This window comes from Brienomyrus brachyistius, chromosome 1 (assembly GCF_023856365.1).
Source record: "Brienomyrus brachyistius isolate T26 chromosome 1, BBRACH_0.4, whole genome shotgun sequence".
Classification (NCBI taxonomy): domain Eukaryota; kingdom Metazoa; phylum Chordata; class Actinopteri; order Osteoglossiformes; family Mormyridae; genus Brienomyrus; species Brienomyrus brachyistius.
Window position 1 is genome coordinate 9,968,129 of NC_064533.1, and position 18,665 is coordinate 9,986,793.

General features: G+C 45.7%; 1 protein-coding gene across 2 annotated transcripts; it reads left to right on the plus strand.

Moving 5' to 3' along the window:
* The first annotated feature begins 110 nt into the window (after positions 1–110).
* On the plus strand, positions 111–18,665 carry LOC125740496 (laminin subunit beta-1-like). 2 transcript variants are annotated; one of them, XM_049011743.1, is made up of 33 exons: positions 111–330; positions 1,127–1,299; positions 2,019–2,157; positions 3,045–3,118; positions 3,447–3,635; positions 3,755–3,818; positions 4,245–4,447; positions 4,964–5,084; positions 5,330–5,518; positions 5,703–5,879; positions 6,017–6,129; positions 6,238–6,317; positions 6,868–7,003; positions 7,099–7,257; positions 7,354–7,481; positions 7,569–7,689; positions 7,872–8,049; positions 8,374–8,517; positions 8,938–9,169; positions 9,373–9,530; positions 9,608–9,832; positions 9,954–10,171; positions 10,422–10,518; positions 13,890–14,259; positions 14,616–14,800; positions 14,935–15,176; positions 15,375–15,581; positions 15,785–15,929; positions 16,169–16,376; positions 16,521–16,662; positions 17,615–17,791; positions 17,939–18,098; positions 18,228–18,665. In XM_049011743.1, the coding sequence occupies exons 1-33, from the start codon at positions 297–299 to the stop codon at positions 18,365–18,367; spliced, it is 5,328 nt and encodes a 1,775-aa protein (XP_048867700.1). In that variant the 5' UTR covers positions 111–296; the 3' UTR covers positions 18,368–18,665. The 2 variants fall into 2 exon arrangements, with proteins under 2 accessions (XP_048867700.1, XP_048867710.1); XM_049011753.1 differs by having other exon boundaries at positions 16,172–16,376.

Sequence of the window (18,665 nt, forward strand, 5' to 3'; positions counted from 1 at the left end):
TTATACAAAAAAACAGAACCACGGATTTGAGGTTGTGATGAAACCAGATCTATTGTGCTATATGTAAAAGTCACAGAATACAAAAATACGGTTATAGATTTCAGCGACAATTTTGCTTTGATTGTGAAACGCTCTTGGGGTCCCATCTGGGGCAGAAGAGGGCTGGGATACGCTGGGACGGGGGCTTGGCCGAGGGACTCCAACTGCTAACATACGGAAATCAGCACCCCCCCCCCCCCCCACTAGTCCGGGACGGGGAGCGGGACGGACGCTGAAAACTGTGCTCTGAGCGTTTGATGAACATGCTGTTCCATATTGCGGCTGTGTTATGTGAGTATGAAAAATAACAAGTAGTACTGAAGATTATTTAGGCGGAGGCTAACTTGAGTATATGTGTAGTTATTTTGTAAGAAGCAGGGGACCTTTCAGGAAAGTGATGTTGAATGACGGATGTTTGTGTGAGTCGTTTGTTTTTAAATATCTCGAACTTAAATGAAATTAAGCACAATAGAAGAAATTCCTATCTTGGGACTCAATCATTCCTCAATCTTTAGATCTTTTATACTGTACATATATACTGTAACAACATGCCGCTTAGTCGGTTTCCTCTACTAAGAGTCGAAATGCTGTTTTCGTGTTTCTTTCAGCTGGTTTCACGTCTGAAAAAAATTAAAAGCATGGCATTAAATAACACAAACACGCAACAGATGGTTTTTTTCAGTCACGACCAAAAGTAACACTGTTGTGATGAAATATCAAATGTAAATTACCCTTACTCTTATTTTGAAACTTGCACCGTTATATAACTGATTAAAAATTACTAGATCAGCAGGGTGTTCAAATGCATTAAATTAGGCCTAAAACATATACTGTCTCCTTCTTGGATACCAAATGTCAGTCTCTGATTATTAAACGATTTATTGCATTAGTAGCATGGACAATGGGAGTTTCTAGCTATGGAAAAGGTCAGGGGCTAAGTTAAGTTTACCTGGTCCTTGAATTTTTAAAATGTATTTATTTATTTTTGAAGGAAGATTGGCATCAGGGGTAAAATATTCGGGGCTACAGCCTCGAGTGTTCAGACCTAACGTTGCCCATGACCTTAATCCATCTATAATCCGTGTAGGTTTTGTTGCGGTTACCCGCACCCAAGTGCCCGACATGAGAGATCTATGCACTGAGGGCAGTTGCTACCCGGCGACGGGCGACCTGCTCATCGGCCGAGCCCAGCGGCTCTCGGCAACCTCCACCTGCGGAATACAGGGTCCAGAGCGCTTCTGCATCGTCAGCCACTTGCAGGTGAATGGGATGCGGTGCGCAGGTCCTTCCGCCGGCTGGAAAATCCTTTCAATGAGTTTTAATGAGTTGATATCACATTAAATCTTTCCTAATGATTTATCGTTGATCATTGCCAGTTTATCGTACGGGGTGAATTTGTCAGGGGGAAACGAATTAACATCGACTGTTAAATGAGACGTGCTCCTTCACGTGCATCACCTTTCAAATGGCACGGAAAGGGACCACGGACAGTGTGACCCGTATTTCTCATGTTGCATATGCTACAGTCTCTTCTCTTAGTTACACTAACCGTGGTTTTAAATGTTTCAGACCCTTAGTATTAAAAGTCACCATTATCCTTCAATAATGTCCAGCATTCTCTCCTATAAAAAAAAAAAAAGTTTGCGCAAGCTAACTGCGAGCTTAGAGAGAATCATGTGAGATCTGCTTCTGGGGTACAGACTATGTTGGCTGGTCCTTAGCTGGCTCTGAACTGGGAAATGTGGACTTACAGATTTGCTTACATTAAGATAAAGAAGTACCGTTCATCAAACATAATTATTTGAGCAGTTGTGAACATCGTGCCTTGAGATTTTCCGCGTGAGTTGAAAGAAGACCAGACGGTTTTCGCTTGTTATGTCTTCTGAAGCCCTTGAATGTCATCTTTGTCTTCTCATTGGCTTTTGCATTCTTTTACCCCCCACCCCCCCCGCCCCCACCCCACACCACCGCCTCCTTAGGATGAGAAAAAGTGCTTTGTGTGCGACTCCAGGGAAATGTATGATGAAGCCACACAACGCACAGAAAGCCACCGAATCGAGAATGTAGTGACAGCGTTTGCCCCCAATCGCCTGAAGACTTGGTGGCAGGCTGAGAATGGTGAGCTCTGAAGTGGGATAGCCTGTCCCCTTTGACCAGCTCAGTCAAAGGTGATTCTACTGCCATAATCAATGGGTTGATCAGCCTATCAATGTCGGGAAGAATATATTCGGTGGCTGATTAATTAAACATAAGAGCTCCTTATGAGCTGATCTTGGCAGCGCCTAGAGGGTGGCCTTTGCTTTTTTTCCTGTTATTATAAATTACATACATAAATATGCCTGTCTGTTTTGTAATACTATGAAATGGGTTAAGATAAACAGAGGAAATCGGACCCCTGCAAACTGGAGCTGAAGGAGACATGGATACAATCATTCTGTGGGAAAAGAATGAAGCCGTTGTCTCATCAGACCAGGGGCTGCCAGCACCACAGATGGGCCTGGGAATCTGGAGGCCGGGGCCGATTGACGGCATTTTGGGAATTACAGCCCACTCGTGTAACAGCCATGCAAGACTGATTTCTCCCTGACATGTGGCTTACGTGTAGCTCAACCAGCCTCATCCTACACAACCAAGGGAGGTTCTGGCTTCCTGGAAAGCTCGGTTCCCCAGCTGTCCAGCGGTCATTCATATTGCACCAGACCCCATTTAGGGTGACTGAAATAAATCGATCCTACACGACAGGTTCCGCTAAGTGCTCTAAAGAAGGATTAGTAGGAAAGTTCCTTCTTCTGAAGCAGACATGAGGTGGTCACTATGGACTCATTAAGTGGTGCAGCTGTGTGTGGAATTAATGCTTAAGACTTTTTTTTTTTTTTGACTCGTTCCACAGGAAGTCAGCACTGGTGCTGTGACTGCCCTGCAGATCCGGCTTGTGTTTAGCTTGGCAGCGTTAACTGCACTCACACAGATGTTTCTGTTTGCGCTACGCTTCCTCGTCCCCACAGGGTTGGAGAACGTCACCATCCAACTGGACCTAGAGGCTGAGTTCCACTTCACCCACTTCATCATGACCTTCAAGGTGATCCTGAATCCAAGAACGTGTCTAGTCACAATTTACTGAGCAGAATCTCCTGTTTTGTGATGGTGGGAGAGATGAGCTTTTGGTACCTGCAGTGGGTGGGAGGATGATGCGCTGTCTGCCAATGTCAACTATATGCCACTGGTCACTTCCTTGGTTCCTATAGGCTCACGTCAGTACACTGGGGATTTTAAAGGCATGTTTCTCACATGGCTTTTACATGGCTTATAGCTTTATATGTTTTATAATGTTTAACACTATACTGATGTTGGTCATTATCACAATAGGCTATTGCAGCATTGACCGTATGGGTGCTGCTTTTCTGCAGACGTTCCGACCTGCTGCCATGGTAATAGAGAGGTCTATGGACTTTGGGAGAAAATGGCAAGTGTACCGCTATTTTGCGTACGACTGCGAGTTGACCTTTCCCGGCATTTCTCGCGGCCCCATGAAGAAGGTGGATGAAGTCATCTGTGACTCTCGTTACTCGGACATCGAGCCCTCAACAGAGGGGGAGGTACTTGCTGTGGTTCGACGGTCTGAGTGCCTCAGGCTGTTTCTTAGTTCCCTGGTTGTAACAGACATACTGCAGGCTTCTATCTCCAAACCTGTCTCTGCCTCTCATCTTTTTTAAAGGTTATCTTTCGTGTCTTGGATCCTGTATTTGAAATCGAAGATCCGTACAGCGTTAGGATCCAAAGTAAGTGACCCGGGGCGACTAATTTGCATGCGGGCACCCTGGTGCCACCCCAGCGGCAGTGCAGAGGATGATGAGCTCCATTCCGTTTGAGTCCATGCTTCCACCCACTGGTAGCTCACATGGAATTTAACACAGGAAATGGCCCCCATAAGACCTCTGCACCACAGAGGTCCTTCTGTACAGTAAGTGGCTGTTCACAGGCCTTTTATGTCAGTAAACAGACCGCAGGGGAAAGATGTGATGAACATGCACTGGAGGCCTGGGAATGCAGGAGCTCTCACTGCTCAAAGAGAGACTGATGTGCCGATACTGATAACACATTTTTACACATCTGCAAACAACTCATTAAGTCGTCACTTAAAACATGGCATTGATTTTCCTGCCCCCCCCCCCCCCACACCCCCACCTCCTGAAATTTTCCCCCAGACTTGCTGAAGATCACGAACCTACGGATCAATTTTGTCAAGCTACACACACTGGGGGACAACCTTCTGGACTCACGGATGGAGATAAGGGAGAAGTACTACTACGCCTTGTACGACATGGTGGTCCGCGGGAACTGCTTCTGTTACGGACACGCCTCGCAGTGCGCTCCCACCACGGAGTCTGAGGTGGACATGGAGGGTATGGTGAGTGAACCACATGTTTTTTTAACTCATGCCACTCAGTTCAAGAATCTGCACCTTCACGTTTATGTTGCTAGTCAAACACAAACCATCTAAATCCGGGGTAAGACCTGTTAACCTAACACGTATCCCATAAACCATTTGTATTTATATTTATTACCCATTTAATTCCAGTCATAAACTTGGTAGCAGAGTCATATTGGACGTACTGCGAATGCTGTCAAACGGTAGATGCCTGGATGAGCTATCCACACAGTCTGCTTTAAAATAGCATCATTGTATCACAAAACAATGAATGGAATCTATGTGAAGCAGTCGCAATGGGAACGTGAGTAAAGAGCTACAGGCAAACTGCCGAACCCAAAGTATTTACAGCTGTTATGGTGAAACTGGAATCTCTTTGTGAGTTTTTAAGTGTGGCCTCTGTTCCCTCAAACCAGTTAACCAGTTAAGTCCCCGAATCAGCCAATTCCCTCTCAGCCCTGAGCTTCACGTAGCCCTGTGTGTGTGTGCATTCAGGTTCACGGACAATGTGTGTGCAAACACAACACCATAGGTTTGAACTGCGAGAAGTGCCAGGATTTCTACCAGGATCAGCCCTGGCGGCCTGCAGAGGGACACAACGCCAATGCATGCAGAAGTAGGTCAGCCTCTGGTCATGACTGCGTACTGTGCTGACCCTAAAGGCTACACCGGGAAGCTGTTTGACCAGACCCATGACTTTGGTGTCTTCAGATGGCACTGGGCTGGACCACTCTTTATCATTAACTGCAGTTGTCTTTGTCGTGTGTCATACCTGCCAGGAGTGTGACCAGTTCTTGCTTCCTGGTTGATGGGTTCGTGGCAGTTCAGCCAACTGCCTGACCCACCCCCTCTCTCCTACAGGGTGCAATTGCAACCAGCACTCAGAGACATGCCACTTTGACATGGAGGTATACATGTCTACGGGCAATGTGAGTGGCGGCGTGTGTAACCACTGCCAGCACAACACCATGGGCCGTAACTGCGAGCAGTGCAAGCCGTTCTACTTCCTGAACCCCGAGAGGGACATCCGTGACCCGCTTGTCTGTGAACGTACGTCTCCCTCACAGTAGAGATCCATAACTTACTCCAGTCACCTCAAGGTTCAGACTAGACACGAATAAGGAGCTTCATGGCCACATTCAGGGCTGAGTTTTTAGTCCCACAGACCTGCACCCACATTGTATTCCTTTGTGTGTGTTTATCTGTCCCTCTGTACTTGTGTGTCCATCTTCAGGCTGCAACTGCGACCCCATTGGCTCCCTGAATGGTGGCATGTGCGACAGCACGACAGACGTCTTGGCTGGCCTGATCTCGGGACAGTGTCGCTGCAAGCTAAACGTGGAGGGAGAGCGCTGTGACCAGTGCAGGCAGGGCCACTATGGGCTGAGCGAGCACCTACTTGGCTGCCTACGTGAGCGCCTGTCCTCCACGCTCTCCTGCCGGCATTCTTAAGTGGCAGCCTTTCCTCTCTGTTCCCTCTAACTTCAGCAAGAGACCAATCGATGCATAAATGGCTAAATGGGCGTTTCGTTCCACTTTCTTTCCCAGCATGCACCTGCAATCCACCTGGCACTATTCCAGGAGGGAACCCCTGCAACACCGACACAGGGAACTGTTTCTGCAAGCGGCTGGTGACCGGCCGAAACTGCGACCAGTGTCTGGTTAGTGACCATAAGCTGGCCCGATTATGTTTAAGGACATCTAGCTCAAAACTGACACTAAGCTCAGGCTGTAAAGGGATGTGCCCTTAATGTGGTCTTACCCGACAGCCGCAACACTGGGGACTCAGCAATGACATGGATGGCTGCAGGCCATGTGACTGTGATGAAGGAGGAGCCATTAATAACAGGTATGTTCGGCACATGGAGCCGTCTGTCTTGTTGCAACATTCAAAGCCACAGAGGTGTTTTGGCTGCCTAAGAAACACAGACCATATAAAGACAGAAGGATTTCAGCATAAAGATAAGGACCAGAAGTGGCAGGTCATCAACAATAGCTTGCTTCTGGCTGGTACATTTCACCATGTATGTCGCTCCAACAGTCACGTGAATGTTGGAATGATTATATTGTGATTATATTGTGGTATTAATGAAGGTTTTGAGGAATATTCAGGAACTTTTGATGAGATGCTGAAAGAATCCTCCACCTTGGGGCAGTGGTGGCCTAATGGTTTGGGAAGTGCACTTGTAATTGAAAGACTACTGGTTTAAATCCCCGGCCAGCCAGGTACTGATCCCCCCCCCCCAGCACTACTCCCTGGGTGCTGAATTAGCTGCCCCCTGCTATATCATGATGTCACATATGGGTTAAATGCAGGGGACACATTTCTTTTGGTGTGCACTGTGTGTTGTGGTGTGTCAACAATGACCACTGATCACTACATTCTAATTCCTCTCCAGCTGCTCTGCAGAAACAGGACAGTGTCCATGTCGGAAACACACCATTGGCCGCCAATGCGATCAGCCAGAATCTGGGTTCTACTCCATTGCCTTGGACCACTACATCTATGAAGCAGAGGAGGCCAAGCTGAAGCCTGTGAGTTCCAGCTACCGTAACACTCTCATACCCTTACTTTTTAATCGACTATCCAGTCCTAGGTGCCCACTTGTGTGAATTGTGTGTGCTGTCAGGATATGACCGTGGTCCAGAGACCCCACCCCCAGGACAGGGACCCTACTTGGACTGGAACTGGACTTGTGAAAGTCTCAGAGAGGGGGGTCCTGGAATTTAGCATCGACAACATTCCCAGCTCCATGAAGTACGACATCCTGGTCCGTTACGAGCCTCAGGTGAGAAATGGCCCAGGGGTGACCCTGCATTTCTTAATTATATGTTATGATGCTCCTTATGATCTGCATTCATTATGACTTTTCCTTTTGCCTTAGTTGCCTGACCAATGGGAGGAGGCACTGGTGACAGTGACTAGGCCTGGCGTGATCACGGCAGGCAGCCCCTGTGCTGACAGTTGGGTGAATGATGACACCCAGATGCTGTCCCTTCCGTCTGGATCCAGGTAGAGTCCCAGGTTGTTCCACATGAGCACCACCATACGCTGCTATGGTGAGGGGTCTTGTTTGACATTTCTGTATTTACATTGCAGATACGCTGTGTTTCAAAGACCTGTGTGTTTCGAGAAAGGGCTGAACTATACCCTCCGACTAAATTTGCCCATCTATTCAGCCCTAACGGAAATCCAAGACCCCTATATTCTCATTGACTCTGTGAGTGTTCATCCTCAAACACCCTAGAGTTTAGCTGCTGTGTTATAAGGTTTTATCCCGCTATACCAGCCATGTGTGAGACGTCTGTGGTCACATGACTGGTCCATTCAGTTTTGTGGCATTAATATTAAGCCATTTTCTTTTGGAGTGCTTTGGGTGGACATGAGTCCTGTCTTCCACAGATCGTGCTCATGCCCCACTTGGAGAGCATGGAGATCTTTTCCAGGAACGAGGAATGGGAAACATTCAAGCGTTACCGCTGCCTGGAGAACAGCCAGAGTGTGGTGAAAACACCCATGACAGACATCTGCAAGAGTTTCATCTTCAGCATTTCAGAGCTGCTGCACCAGGGTTCCTTAGGTATGGCCATGTGTGGCTTAGTGCGTCCACCTTGTCATGCACACGCTTGAGTTTCAGATTAGGCATACTGTGGTTGATGGTAACTCCTCAATGAATGCTTGCCATACTGGTCATTTCATCAAGAGACTAGCATCTTCCTCATACCCCCCCTTCAGTGAGACTTGGGGCCTAACTGGCATAATGAACAAACGCTGGAATAGCAAAAAGATTCAAATGAATAAACCAGTCAGGAATAGGGCATAAATACTAATGTTTCAAGGCGTGTTCTGAAGTGTGTCTGTAAATGGCTCCTTCAACCCGTTTCACTCCCTCTTCTCGCCCCAGCCTGTCAATGTGATCTCCAGGGATCCCTCAGCAGCTTCTGTGACCCCCACGGGGGACAATGTCCATGTCACCCCAATGTGGTAGGCAAGAACTGTGACCAATGTGCCCCCGGCACTTTCCAGTTTGGGCCCGGTGGCTGCAGGCGTGAGTACAAGACGGACGCTTCAGCGCTGGCTGAAATTTATTTGCTGCAATCGGGGGCTAATCAGTCCTCCATATACTGGTTCATCCTAATGTAACTATCTGACATAACAACAAATAGCTTTTAGGGGTCTGGCATCCTGCTTTAATACCACAGTGCAGGGAGGAAGCAGAGAGGCTAAGTTCAGTTCCAGGACAGACTGTGGGGTTTCCAGCTCTACCACATCCAGTTCTGTTCAAAGCTGTGTTCCTTAAGAGTTGAGAGCGGGCTGACATTTCAGATCAGATAACCTGTTTACATGTTGTTTCTATAGTCATACAATGATTGAAACCAGCATTTAAGACCACATTGGAAGTCTGTATGTGTGTGTGTTACCCTGCAGACTGCTTATCTGCAGCGTGTTTCTTCCTCTCGGTCTCCAGCATGCGACTGCCACTCCCAGGGTGCTGTGAATCCCTTCTGTGACAAGGTGACAGGGCAGTGCCACTGCATCCATGGTGCCGACGGCCACCGGTGTGACCACTGCCTCCCAGGCCACTGGGGCTTCCCCAGCTGTCGGCCCTGCACCTGCAATGGCCATGCAGAGTACTGCGATCGCAACACGGGGGAGTGTTTAGGCTGCCGGGACCACACAACTGGGCACAGCTGCGAGAGGTCAGGGAGCCCCAGTCGAGTTATGAAAGGGAGACTGGAGAGGAATTAGTCCAATTCTACAGACCGTAACCCTAACCGCAGAGGGATCCTGCGAGCTTGAGTGAAACCAGTCCTTTGTGACTTTGTGGCTACCAGATCGGAAAGAATCCTGTGGCCCATAGTTCAGCCTCGAACAGTGTGGTGACACCGCATTTTATCCACAGGTGTCTCAACGGTTATCACGGCGACCCAGTGCTGGGTTCTGGTGATCACTGCCGGCCCTGTATGTGTCCGGATGGGCCAGGCAGCAGACGGCAGTTTGCCACGGGCTGCTATCAGCACTCCTACCAGGTGTTCTGTACTTGCAGTCCCGGATACAGAGGTAAAAATACTCGCAGTTCAGTAACGCTGTGTGACTTTCAGCACGACATTTGACTCGAACATCTGTCTCACCCGTAGGGTCCAGGTGTGAGGAGTGTGCTCCAGGTTACTATGGAAACCCCCATGAAGTGGGCGGGCACTGCTCACCATGCCAGTGCAGCAATAACATCGACATGTTGGACCCGGGATCCTGTGATGCGCGTTTGGGTGTCTGCCTGAAATGCTTGTACCACACGGATGGTGAAGCTTGCCACCGCTGCAAACAGGGTTACTATGGCGATGCACTCTCACAGAGCTGCAGGAGTGAGTGGACAGTTAGGGCCCAGTTAATGAGTTGGAAATTCCTGAAATCATACACAATGTTTGTTACTGATTTTCTTGTTACTAATAGGCTTCTCTGAATGTGCGCCTTTTCTATCGCCAGAATGTGCATGTAACTACCTGGGAACCGAGAATGGAACCTGTCTCTCAGAAGGAGAGTGTCACTGCGATCCAGTCGCTGGGCAGTGCCCCTGCCGTCCCAATGTGGTGGGGCAGAATTGTGACCAATGTGCCCCAGATACCTGGAATCTGTCCAGCGGTGCTGGCTGCCAGCCCTGTGACTGTGACCCTGAGAACTCATTCAGGACGTCCTGCAGCAATGTGAGCTGTGGCTGCCCGGTTTGATCTCTGTCCCTACTCTGCCTTAGGTCTTAGTCCTTACTCTGCCTTAGGTCTCAGTCCTGATGTTTCAACTTGTTTCAAGTCAATAGACAATAACTCTAAGCTAAAACCCAAGCTACAATGTTAACACTAGCCACTATCCTTACATCTAAGCCCCCACATTACTCTCGAAGACTTACTGAAGGCCTTAGTACAGCCAGACCCCAGTGACACAATGTAATGTCTCCAGGTTACAGGCCAGTGCTACTGCAAGCCCGGATTTGGGGGCAAAACCTGTCGTGAGTGCAGGGAGCTCTTCTGGGGTGAGCCCAATGTGAAATGTCAGGGTAAGTGAACCACCGGTCCGACGTTTTGTCATTTTAGTGAATTCTCAGGCCCACGTTGCTTGTCCTAAGCGATCAGCAACTGTGCACGCGATGTCCGTGCCCCTGTGTCTGCGGCAAGTCGGTATCATTTCCAGGAATGCACTTGGCTGCTGTCAGATCTTCCCTGCAGCACCTCCTATCTCAGAGGAGCCTGACAACAGGGCAAGGGTCACCAGCATGATAGAATACGGAGGTCCTTAAAGAGAAGGTCACGAGTATTTTCGGTGCTGTACATGAATGGTAGAGAATTGAAAAAATCATTTAATGTTGACAGCTGTAATAAAGAGTGTTTTAAATGTGCACTGTCACTGTTTTGTATAGATGGGGTTGTACAAATGTGGACTTTTACAGTAAATTACAGTAGTTACGTAAATGTAATACAATAAATGTGCATCTTTTCTGCTTAGAAGTTCTGTAATGTGGGAATAGTGGGACAGTGGTTATGGAGAAGCTGCCTTGCCCAATCCCTTGTCATTGTGAATGGAAACCAGATGTGTTTAATTGTGATGCATGTCAAAGCCTTGCAGTGAGATGAAGTGTAACAGTGCCGCCTGCCTTCACTGAGAGTGTACAGACAGCCGTCTGTGTCTTAACCAGTTATGGAAGAAATTGTTTCACCTAATTCCTACTGGTTGCAAGGTCACTGCACCAAGGTTAATTCTGCCAGTGGTTAGTTACAGAAATGAGTCCTTAGTAACAGCAGTTTGTCTGCCAGTCCGGTCACAGCAGACCTGCTCACTTTCAGCTGTATGCTTGTGTTGCAAAATTGCAAAACTAGAAAGCTGTGCATGAGAAACTAAATCACTAAGCATGTGTGTCCCGGGAGTTTCTCGTGTTCCTTTCGTCATGCACAGTGGCTGTTCCTGTGTTTAAATTGCAGTCCCAGGATGAGTAGTGAGTCTTCAGCATTTCTGCATTTACATTCCATTTAGTCCCAAGATGAGTGGGTTTCTTTTGTAAGTCTGGATGCATGACGGCGATTCATCCGCTTTAACCCCCAGTCTGTTTAGTGTGTGTTTCCTATTACTAGTGCTCTTTAAGTGATTGAGATTCTCTGATTGCCACTTGCTGTGATGGACTGGCATTCTGTCCATGGATGGCTTAACTAGATGTGCATTACATTTTGTAAACTGGACCATCATGGAAAATGATGGTATCAGAGCTGAAGTCTTGCATTTTATCTTTGGAGTCCAGCTGGAACGGAAGTGTGTCCTGAAAGAGCAGCATCCTCCCGGGCCTGTTCTGTTTACAAGTTCTTGGTCATGTGTTCTTCTCCAGGCAAATAAGTTCTACATGCTTGAGGAGTGGAGAGTTCTCAGAAATGAGAACCATATGGGGGAGAAACCCCACCCATGTAACCATGGTGGCACGTGTACAATAACACAGCACAGATGTGTCGAAAGGCATGGGAATCAGCTGCTGGTCCATTTCATGAAAAGGCTTCTGCACTGCATGGCTCAGTGTCCATACATCTTGTCACAGTGCTGCGCATAACCGCTCCATTCTTTCATGACATCATCCCAGCTCCACAGCTGTTCTGCCTCCCTCTGCCGTTTGGGAAGCCTGAGAGTGGGTGCTCAAACATCTGCGTTACTCCCATGGAGTATTCCCACCCTGCCTCCGATTCCTCACTTATTCTAAATATGGTGTCGTGTAACAAACTGGAGCGTCACAATTATGATTTCTCTTTTAATAATATTATTTGCAGTATAAGACAAGAGTATGACATACAGTCAGACCTCGGACATTCACGGGGTTAGCTTCCAGAACCTGCCACTAAAATGGTAATATGTGCTTATTTCTATAGTTTAAACCCTAAATATGACCCCAGTCATGCTCCCAAAACACTTTAATTTCATTTAAAAGTTAGCTTAGTACATTAGCTGTAAAACAAAGCAAATGTTTGATGAAAAAATAGAGTACAGCGTCGCCTAATGGATATTTGTCACACTAGCACATTTACAGTACAGTATACTAATGTTACCCCTGCTGATTCATAAAACGTGGCATTGGCTACCGTTTGCTTTTGCATTCACAGTAAGGTAAAAATGATTAAACAAACGGGACACAAACTAATTGACAGAAGTCGTATATGTAACCAAGGTACAATTAAATAAAATACGTAAAGGAAACATGTATTTTCAGTGTTTATAGCAAATGCGTCTCGAGAGAGGAAACACGGGACGCATTTGCTATGTACGTAAGCATTAGCACCTTTCAAGAACTGTATCATTTTTGTGTGTTGAATTTATGTTAACGTGTACTTACTATTACAAAATAGTAAATTAACTATTTTCTAATATTTATGTAACCATTAGCGTTCCAAAGGGAAGAAACTTTGCGATTGGGATTCGCATCTCGTAACGGTACAGCTCAGTATGTGCAAAGAAAGGAACGTTTCCATAAGACAGACACATTTTTTAAAGGATTTTTGAACTGATTTAGATTCTATGTCTTGAACTTTCGCCAAAAAACACAATAGAATCTTCATTAACTAAATTTTTCTTACCAATTTTACACTTTAAAGCATGAAAACTATGAAATTACTATGAAAATTAAACATAAACACTTCTTGTGGGGTTTTTTGAGGATTTTGGAAATATGCGAAAAAGTCGCGGATGCAAATAATTTCGGTTCCAATGAAATTTTCGCGGAACTGAATTCGTGAATCACGAAGCACAGTTGCACACGCGCTGACTGTATTTAGTAATGATTGCTGTGTGCATACACTACGTTATCTCCGAATGCCTTGGGTACAGAAGGTTCTGGTCAAAGGAGACCTAAGATAGATATAAATAACACTTCAGTTTCATTTCCTGTCGCTTCTCCAGAATTTGCGCTAAAGTTTGTTGCATTAGCATTAGCAGACTCCATGTACTCTGCACTACGGTACGTCTTTAGATGCTTGATCAAATTGCTCGTGTTAAATGACATGCTGCCCCCTCCTCTTGACACTTAGAACAGACCTTAGTCTGACAAAATGTGGCAGTTCTGAGTTTTAGCGTAATGTTACAAGTACGCGGTATCGGCTTTTGGTATCAGACAATTTTAACGAGTATGAGTATATGAGCGCAGTATCGGCCCGATACCTGATGCTGGTATCGGTACATCCCTGTTTATTGCTTAAATAATGCAGCAGATTGTAACTCCACTACTGCAAGTAAAATGCATCTATCAAGTGAGAGGACTGCATTTTTATTTCCAATACAATGCACTTATTACCCAAACCCCATATCCAGGTCTCTGAGTTTAATGAACTTGTGCTTGTGTGTAGGTCAACAGCTTTTTCACCAATGCTTCAGCCTTTTCAAAGGGTGTGTGTTCTCTTGCAGCTTGTGACTGTGACCCCAGGGGCATCTCCGTGGAGCAGTGCCACAAGACCACAGGTCATTGCATGTGTGTGGAGGGCGTGGCTGGTCCCCGGTGTGACACCTGCGCGCGAGGCTACACGGGCGAATTCCCGGACTGCGTCCCCTGCCACGAGTGCTTCGCTGTGTGGGACCAGGTCGTTGGTGATCTCACCGACAGAACACAGCAACTTTTGAAGAAGGTGGACACTCTCAAGGTCAGCGGTGTTATCGGGCCCTATCGGGACACCGTTGACAATGTGGAGCAGAGCATCGGTACCATCAGGGCCATCCTGGCCCAGAATCCAGCCACCCAGCCTCTCACAGAAATCCAGAAGCTTCTAGAGGAAACAAGGTTTGGACCTATGAATTTGAGGGCAGCAATCAGACAGTTTGTTAAGGGCAGGAATCAGACAATGAGAAAGACGTTGTTCATATACAGTAAGAACTTCACACCATTGATTTGGCACAGGGTTTTCATTAGGTCAGAGACACAAGCTTGTAAAACTGAGTAACTAAAAGAATTCCTGCAGCATGCCTGATTTCTAGTGCCTGATTGGGAGCTAAAGTAATGTTATTAAATGGATTAAATCACATTTTGAACAATCACTCATTGTCCCTCACTGTAAATCAATTACTCTTCATGCATAGGTTCTAGCATGTAAGAGAATGACTGCATTTAGTCATATTATTGTAATGTCCCTCTCTCAGAAACTTGCTAGCAAAAATGGACACCAAGCTGAACATTACAGAGGATGCCCTCAGACAAATCTCGTTAGATGCCAACAGCACTGGCATAAAATTGGACTCACTCAGTGAGGAAGCTCTGATGCTACAGAAGACAGTCAAAGACCTGCAGGAACAGGTGGATTTTGTGAAGAATTCAGATGTACAGGGTGGGTACCAAGGCGGACAGGGCAATGCCTAGCTTAATGCACTTTATAATATTGCAATTTAAAAGGTTTCTGCTAGAAAATGTTCCTGGTCATTTAAAACTGCTGCTCTTCAATGTAGCTCTCTGTATTTTAAGGAGCAATGCACAGCATCACCAAGTACTACCAGCAGTCCAGAGATTCAGAGGCACTCGTGAATGCCTCCGCTACGGATGCCGACAGCATAGTGCAGCAGTCTGCCTTGCTCCGGAAGATGGTGGAGGAGAAGATTAATGAAGTTAAGGAAGACTTTGACCAAAACAAGGAGAATCACACGAGGACACTGGATGAGCTTGCTGATCAGCTAGAAACTCTTGACCTGAAAGATCTCAATGAAAAGGTGATGATTTAGGAATTCCTGACGTCTTAATGGCTATATACAATTTTGGGACTGGCATAATTTTTCTCTCTTGGTTCCATCACATAAGCAAAAAGAGGGTTAATTCTGAATAAGTGTCTGATTGAAACTACACACACAGAAGAAGAGATGAAGAGGTTGAGTTCCTTGATTAGTCCATATCTATATGCTTCCCTCTAGACATGCGGACGACCAGCAGGCTCCAAGAGCTGTGCTGAATCTCCCTGTGGGGGGCTGACCTGCCGCAACGATGATGGCACCAAGAAGTGTGGGGGTGAAGGATGTGACGGCCTAGTCTCCATCGCCCACAATGCCTGGCAGAAAGCAAAAGACTTTGACAAGGAGATCCTCAATGCTCTCGAGGAGGTGGACAAACTCTCCAGGATGGTAGGATTCCATTTTCTTTTGCTTTTAGCACAAAATTAAAAGGATGATTAACATTTTATAAAACATAGTGTTTCTAAAGAAGAAATTGTGACGACCCCGTACATGTCACTTGAGAAGTATTGCCGATCCACTTAACCACCGACAGGTGCTTAACTACACCCCCCCTGCCCCCCCCCCCCCTGCCCCCCCAATACCACCACCAGGTTTCAGAGGCAAAGGTGAAAGCGGACAAAGCCAAAGCCACTGCTCAGGAGGTTCTTCTTCAAAGCAATGCAACCAAGCAGCGTGTGGACCAAAGCAATGAGGAACTGCTTAAATTGATCAAACAGATCAGGGACTTTCTCACCCGTATGTGTCAATTCAGTTTGAATATCTCAGATATTTAAAAATAACCTTAATATTTCATCTAGTGTTAAGGTGGAGAACCCACTTCCTTTGGCAGTTAGATTATCTACATAATTTAGAGTTTCCATTAGAAAGTCTAATATCTGTGTTATACCTTAACAATTAATAAGTGAGTAAAAAGTAAGCGAGTGAATCACTGGAATTACTTCGAGTGATGTTCTTTGGTCTCCTTATGACCACAGAAGATGGCGCAGACCCAGAAAGCATTGAAATCGTGGCTAACCAAGTGCTAGAGATGCAAATGCCCACAACACCAGCTCAGCTGCAGAATCTGACGGATGAGATCCGGGAACGTGTGAGCAACCTAACAGAGGTGGATGAGGTTCTGAGCCAGAGTGCGGCAGACATTCAGAGAGCTGAAGCATTGCTTGCCCAAGCTCGCAAGGCCAGGTAAGAGCAGGATGGTGAAGCTAGTGGATAGGGAGGAAGCAGGATAGTCACTGAAAAAGGGGGGGTGTGAGTACGGAAATATTCCTGACATTTACTCCCAGGATAAAATATTAAATGATATAAACCGCTGACCCTCTGTTGTAGTGAGGAAGCTAATAATGTGAAGGACACAGCCATGATGGTGAAGGAGGCCCTGGAGAAGGCGGAACGTGCCCAGACTGCTGCCTCCAAAGCCATTAAACAGGCTAACAACAACATTAAGGGCACACAGGACCTGCTGACAACAGTGAGTATCCCGGAATGCGGCAGTAAGCCTAAGCAGCAGCTAATATCCAGAATTCTGTTCCAAGTAGCTGTCAGTGCTGGAAAGAAGAATTCAAAATCGCCAGTGGGGGGGACACCTGTGCGCTAGTGTTGGGTGGTATGACCAAAAATTTGTATCACAATATTTTTTAAGATTCTGGCGGTTTCATGAAATATCACAGTATTTTTTTCCCCCAAGTTCAATCTTACCACAGCAGCAATCAATGAAATACATCAATAAAATGTGTTTATGATTGTTCTTTAAAATGCATGTTTTTATTAAATAGGCTATTATAAAAATCATTTACATTTAGTTTTATAGTATAACTGACATGTTTTGTTACGTTAATAATGTATATTTAGCTAGATAGCTATGTGTTTTATTGATTTTAACTATATTTAGGTGCAGGGAGACACATTTTATTGATTATTACCATATATTTAGCTTGGTAACAACATGTTTGCTTAACTGATATGATTTTTATAATTAGTACCGTGATAAATCGATTTTGCTTTGCCGATATACATTGAATTGCATACCTAATTATATTACACGTAATTCAAATTTTCAGGCAAATACTGGAGCAGTAGCTGTAAATACTATAATGCTGAACATATAGAGTTATAACTGTTAGTGAGAAGGGTATGCAAAGTTAACAGGGGTCACCACTCAATACACTCTTTACAGCAATACATAGTGCTTCTAGCAGTGAACAATATTATATAATTTGCTGTCTATTTAAACATTACAGCTGTTCTTTCAGTATGGGGTGTCTATGAAAAATTCACACCACACCAGCCAGAACTACTGCGCACTGGTGTAGAGTCTATGTGCAGACAATTACTGGGAATTAGTTAGTAGCCTAACTGAAGTAGTTTGCCTTAAAGGGATTTTGTACCAAAGAGAACTTGCTGACCCTTCCATGCCATCACAGGTGGAGTCTGAAACAGCAAACTCAGAGTTTAAACTGAACAACGCCAACCAGAGGCTGCTGCAACTGGAGACAAACTTGGATATGATAAAGATGAAGGCCCAAGCAAACACCCTGAGCGCTGAGCAAACGGAGACCTTGGCGAAGAAGATCGGTCAAGAGGCCGAACAAGTCAGAATAGTGTGTACCAGAGATAAAACTGACTCCTACTTTGCACTTCCTCCGCTTTTCAAAACCTAATGTTAATCTCTTGGCATACTATTGCGACTGTTTCTATCTGCTAGTATTTTTTAAGCAAAGCAATTCAACCAACTTGTACATTGACAGGAGCTGGACAAAGAGCTGCAGGAAAAGTACGTCTCAGTGGAGAATCTGATAGGCCAGAAGGCCAGTGGTGTGGTCGGTGCCAGGAGGAGGGCAGAGGAGCTGCAGCAGCAGGCGAAGGAGATGCTGTCCCAGGCCAGCAGCAAACTACAGCTACTGCACGGTGGGAGAATCAATGCACATACTTAGTATATACATCTGTATATTTTCACCACATCTCTGAGTTCAAATCCTTAGGGGATTCACACTGATAACTTTGATGAAAATTCATTTTTAAAATCTTTTTTTCCAGATTTAGAAAAATCATATGAAGAGAATCAGAAGGTATTAGAGGACAAGGCAGGTGAGCTGGCAAAGTTGGAGAAAACCATTCAAGATCTGCTACAGGAAATCAGCAGCAAAGTCACAATGTACAGCACCTGTGTGTTTTAACTGTGCGACAGAGCCCAGCAGAGCTCCTGATTTCATAGACTCACCATGAAACTAAACACCCGGAGAGCCTAAGCAATGTGTTGATTCATAAGAACTTTTATAATGAGAACTAAACCACCTTTAACAATCCCCACACTATATCATCTTAAAACAAAGAACTGAATCCAATCACTTATTCCGTTTATGACCATGTAGTTGAATTGTTTTTAAAGAACAATTAAAATATTTACACCTTGTGTTTAAAACGTTCATTCAAGATGTAAGACCAAAAGTGTGATATAAAAGCTGAAGCACTTTC

Bases quoted from the DNA above. Each gene is read 5' to 3' on its own strand.
- LOC125740496 (XM_049011743.1), top strand. From the start codon at position 297: ATGAACATGCTGTTCCATATTGCGGCTGTGTTAT. The intron at 3,119-3,446 runs GTGATCCTGAAT...GCTTTTCTGCAG, and splicing joins ACTTCATCATGACCTTCAAG to ACGTTCCGACCTGCTGCCAT. The intron at 5,519-5,702 runs GTACGTCTCCCT...GTCCATCTTCAG, and splicing joins TGACCCGCTTGTCTGTGAAC to GCTGCAACTGCGACCCCATT.